At 41.1% G+C, this 5,013-nt stretch overlaps 1 protein-coding gene across 1 annotated transcript; it reads right to left on the reverse strand.

Moving 5' to 3' along the window:
• Positions 1–2,934: 2,934 nt before the first annotated feature.
• Positions 2,935–3,899, reverse strand: LOC109090581 (transcriptional and immune response regulator-like). The gene has a single exon (XM_019104419.2). It carries the CDS (start codon positions 3,788–3,790, stop codon positions 3,488–3,490), a length of 303 nt encoding a protein of 100 aa, XP_018959964.1. The 5' UTR covers positions 3,791–3,899; the 3' UTR covers positions 2,935–3,487.
• Between the last annotated feature and the right edge of the window lie 1,114 nt (positions 3,900–5,013).

Consider the following 5,013-nt stretch of genomic DNA (forward strand, 5'->3'; position numbering starts at 1 on the left):
TAACAGGCATCCACTGATCTTCCTCTCTGCCAGCCCTAAACCTAAACCATGCCAAAAATCTGACAAAACATCTGAATCCACAAAATTACTTATCGCTATATATCAAAAAACTGACTCAGAACAGGATCTAAAAAGATTAGCACTTGGTAAAGCTTCTATCTACACTCCACAGTAATATAATACACCTTTAACAAATATGGCTGAATCAACCAAAAACTGGTTCATGCCGGTCTGGTAATCTGACAAGCCTGAATGAAAGTTAACCAGACCTCATGGTGAGTGTGTGTGACCATCCTGCAAACAGCCCAAAAAGTGAAAGTTAATAAACAAATACCCCTGAGATCTAATAAACTCTCAGGATGACTGCTGAAATGATGGGTTTGTGGGTTACACTTCACTGTAGCTAGTTTTTAGATTAAACACAGTTTTTATAATTTTAGACTTTAGACACAGTTTTTAGACTAAACAGCAATGTCAAACTTGTTTCTATTGAGATAGGACCTTAACATTTCTACTGTGAACAAGGCAGTAATACACTCTCAGGAAAAAAAAGTCAAAAGTCACCTTTGTACCTTATTTTGCCCTAAAGGGTACATACTGGTTCCTTACAAGTATATACTGGTAACTAAATAGTACAAATAGTACTGCTTTTGTACTTTTTTTTCTGAGTGTGAAAGATGGGATCAATTCTAGGGACCCATGGGGCCAGGAAAACCCACAATTTCTACATTTTATTTTTAAAAATAGGAGGTGCCCAACACAATTGTTCAATTAAGTCAAGTCGAGTCACCTTTATTTATATAGCGCTTTAAACAAAACAGATTGTGTCAAACCAACTGAACAACATTAATTAGGAAAACAGTGTGTCAATAATGCAAAATGACAGTTAAAGGCAGAGGTTATCATTGAATTCAGTCATTCAATGTCATCATGCAGCCCAGTTCAGTTTAAATAGTATCTGTGCAATCATTTGCAATCAAGTCAACGATATCGCTGTAAATGAAGTGTCCCCAACTAAGCAAGCCAGAGGCGACAGCGGCAAGGAACCAAAACTCCATTGGTGACAGAATGGAGACAAAACCTTGGGGGAGACCAGGCTCAGTCGGGAAGCCAGTTCTCCTCTAGCCAGACTAATCCAGCAATTCAATTCCAGGCTGCAGCAAAGTCAGATCAACTGGTTCCTGTGGTCTTGTCCCGGTGGTCGTCTGAGACAAGGTCTTTACAGGGGATCTGTATCTGGGGCTCATCTAGTTGTCCTGGTCTCTGCTGACATTCAGGGCTGTAGAGGTCCTTTCTAGGTGCTGATCCACCATCTGCGCTGGATACGTACTGGATCCAGGTGACTGCAGTGACCATCTGACCTGGATACAGACTGGATCTGGTGGCTACGGTGACCTCGGAAAAAGAGAGAACCAGACTAATATTAGCGTAGATGCTAATGCTGCGCTCCATTTTCTGGGCTGCACTTTTTAGGGTGCGAATGTGCTCATTATACCACGGTGTCAGACTGTTTTCCTTAATCTTCCTTAAGCGTAAAGGAGCAACTTTATTTAAAATGCTAGAAAAGAGAGAGTCCATAGTTTCTGTTACAACAAATTGTTCTGAGGTTTTGGATATGCAACGGAATTGGGATACATCGGGAAGTAACAAGAAGTAGAATTTACAGTTTTAGCTATATGAAGTTTGCACAAAACTAAATAATGATCTGAGATATCATTGCTTGGCTGCATAATTTCAACACCATCAACATCAATTTCATGTGACAGTATTAAATCTAGAGTATGGTTTCGACAATGAGTAGGTCCTGAGATGTGTTGTCTAACCCCAATATAGTTCAGAATGTCTATAAATGCTGATCCCAATGCATCTTTTTCATTATCAACTTGTATATTAAAATCACCAACAATTAAAACTTTATCTGCAGCCAGCACTAACTCAGATATAAAATCAGCAAACTCTTTAATAAAGTCTGTATGGTGCCCTGGTGGCCTGTATACAGTAGCCAGTACAAACGTCACAGGGGATTTATCATTAACACTTATCACTTATATGAATTACCATTACCTCAAACGAGTTAGAGCCTACTTGAAGACTGCCGTCTGAGAAATCCTGAAACCATTGTTATAAATTGAAGCAACACCTCCACCTTTACCTTTTGGACTTGGCTCATGTTTATAACAGTAATCTTGGGGGGTAGACTCATTTAAAATAATGTAATAATCAGGTTTTAGCCAGGTTTCTGTCAAACAGAGCACATCTAGGTTATGATCAGTGATCATATCATTTACAAAAAGTGCTTTCATAGAAAGGGACCTGATATTCAATAAGCCAAGCTTTATTATTTGTTTATCCGTATTGCATCTGTTTTTTATTTGTTGAACCACAATTAAATTGTTACTCTTAAATTGGTTTGGACATTTTTTGTATTTTCTAGTTCAGGGAACAGACACAGTCTCTATAGTGTGATATCTAGGTGAAAGAGTCTCTGTGCTGAGAATTAATGGACTTCTGTGACATGAGGCGGCTACCAGACGGTCGGTTTAGCCAGTCTGTCTGCTTCCTGACCTGGGCCCCAGTTAATCAAGTACAAACTCTAAGACTATGCGCCATATTTCTAGAGAGAATAGCGGCACCACCCTAGGAGGGATGAAGGCCATCTCTTATCAACAGGTCAGGTCTGCCCCTAAAGCTCGTCCAATTGTCTATGAAACCTGTTATTCTGCGGGCACCACTTGACATCCAGCCACTGAGTGACGACAGTCTGCTATGTGTCTCATCACCACAGTAAGCAGGGAGGGGACCAGAGCATATTACAGTGTCTGACATCCTGCTTGCAAGTTAAACAACCTAGAGTCCTAACTGTAAATCATCCAACTCCATCCCAGTCATTTTAATACACAATATAAAGTAAAGAAAGAGAAAAGAGTCAGAATGTTTAATTAATAATTTATTATACAAATAATGAAAAATAATATTGTTAAAAATGCATAACTGGTGTTATAACATTGTGACAAATAAATAGGTGGCCAATGAGTGTTAATTAAAACACATCACAATATTAAGCTGGCACAGAGACAATGCATTATGTTTAGGCAGTTTTCAGGCAATTTAATTTCTGTCTCCAGTCATAGTTCTTGTGCACCAACAAATACACCTATAAGGTGCAGTAGTTCGTGATAAAGTCCATTTTTAAAATGCATAGAGTTCACGAGAAACATTTTCGCGCGTCTTCATGTTGTGATGCATTAGGGTCTCCGCGTGCGCGAGCCGCGGGATTCCTTCACACTGAGCGCCTCCACAGCTCCAGATACTGTGCGTCCCGAGCTTCATGTCTTGTATCAAAGGGCTCGTGTCAATTACGAGGCTTTCGGTCATCTCGGTGTTCCTTCTCGACAACTCTGGACATGTCCGTGATCGCCAGGATGTAAATGTCACCGGCAGTCTGAAACGAACGACCACGCAGCCGCGGGTCATCGCGTGAAAACGCTCAACGCAGCTTCAGAAAGTGTCGCACCATCCCGGCGATCTGCAGGAACTTGTCTTTCTTCCTCTGCTTGAGGGCCATCAGAGCTTTGGCTGTCTCTTCGGGGTCGTGCGTGAAGGAGAAGATGCTTCTCACTCTCTCCTCGGCTTTCATGTCCCCAGTTTTCTGGAAGAGTCTCATGAGCGCGTCCTGGTTGACTTTCTCGAAGATGTTCGCCACCGCCCGCTTGCGGTTCGCTGTGTCAAACTTGTTGCCGTGGATCGAAGGGCAGACCCGGCGAGATTCTGAGTACATGTCAGTCGACATCTTGCGGCTGTTGTGTTGTTTAGCAGCGTTGGAGTCGCCAACTCGACCGAACTGAGCCGCTTTGGTGGCTGTGAGACGAGTGAGGAGTTTTACAGTGACGGCTAGCTCTTTATAGGTCTCGCTTACGGATATGACAACATCCGCGCTGCCGGGAACGCCTTCCCCGTTTGCAGCCAACTACTATTTCCTCAACATGCCTCAAGCTTTGGCAATGGCAGTAATTATGGATGAGAGCGCTGACAACATGAGAGCTCGAGGTTCATCACATAGAGGTGCATTTGCAACCCATGGACTTTTTCTGTTGATCAAGAAACATTAGATAACAGCTGTTAATTTAGATTTGAACACATAAAGCACATTTTGTAGGAATGTGGGATTTTGGAGATGTGGAAACCCTAAAATCCGGTGAAAAATTCTGGTGCTCTATGCAAGATGAAGTGACCTCACTCCCTGAAAAAACAAAACCATACACTATTGTTCAAAAGTTTTTTTTTTTTTTTTTTTTTTTTTAAGAAATTGTATTTATTCAGCAAGGACTGGTCATTTGATTGGTCATTTGATACATAGTGTCCTCTCCAAACAATTCAAATTAGCCTACTGTAAAAAAAGATTTTGGAAAAAAATCCAAGTCCAGGCACTCAATAGGATGCAAAAGTAAAAAAGCCTTTAATAGTTGGGCTAAAGCATTAAAACACCAACGCGTATCGGCCCATTGGCCTTCATCAGGGTGTTGGTAACAAACAGACAGAATCACGCAATACTTATAGTTGCATTGGTTTCAGGTGTGCCACTCTGGTACTTGCAACACAATTTTTGGCCACTAGAGGCAATAGTTCAGATAATGGCTAATACCAAAGGTCAAACCATACAAATACAAGATAAGGGATCTCCAAGTGGAAAAAGAGTAGCACCAATACAAACATCTTGTGTACTCCACACAATTATATCCCTGAAGTCAATAAATGTGTAGAGGCTAGTTACCCATCTTACTTCTGAATTCATTGTCAAGATAGTTTCTAAAACAACAGGAGAAAAATATTATTATGGGCATTACAGTACATTAAAAGAACAGTCAACATTCACGGACAACAATACACTGTCCCTATTGAGACACAACCTTTACAAAAAAGGTGAGAGGTCAAAGTCTTCATTAAGACCTGGATGACTGGTGGCCCTCAAGGAATAGATCCAATATGTCTCCCTTTGTTTAAGGCGTTTGATGA

The sequence above is a fragment of the Cyprinus carpio genome, chromosome A5, assembly GCF_018340385.1.
Source record: "Cyprinus carpio isolate SPL01 chromosome A5, ASM1834038v1, whole genome shotgun sequence".
NCBI lineage: Eukaryota > Metazoa > Chordata > Actinopteri > Cypriniformes > Cyprinidae > Cyprinus > Cyprinus carpio.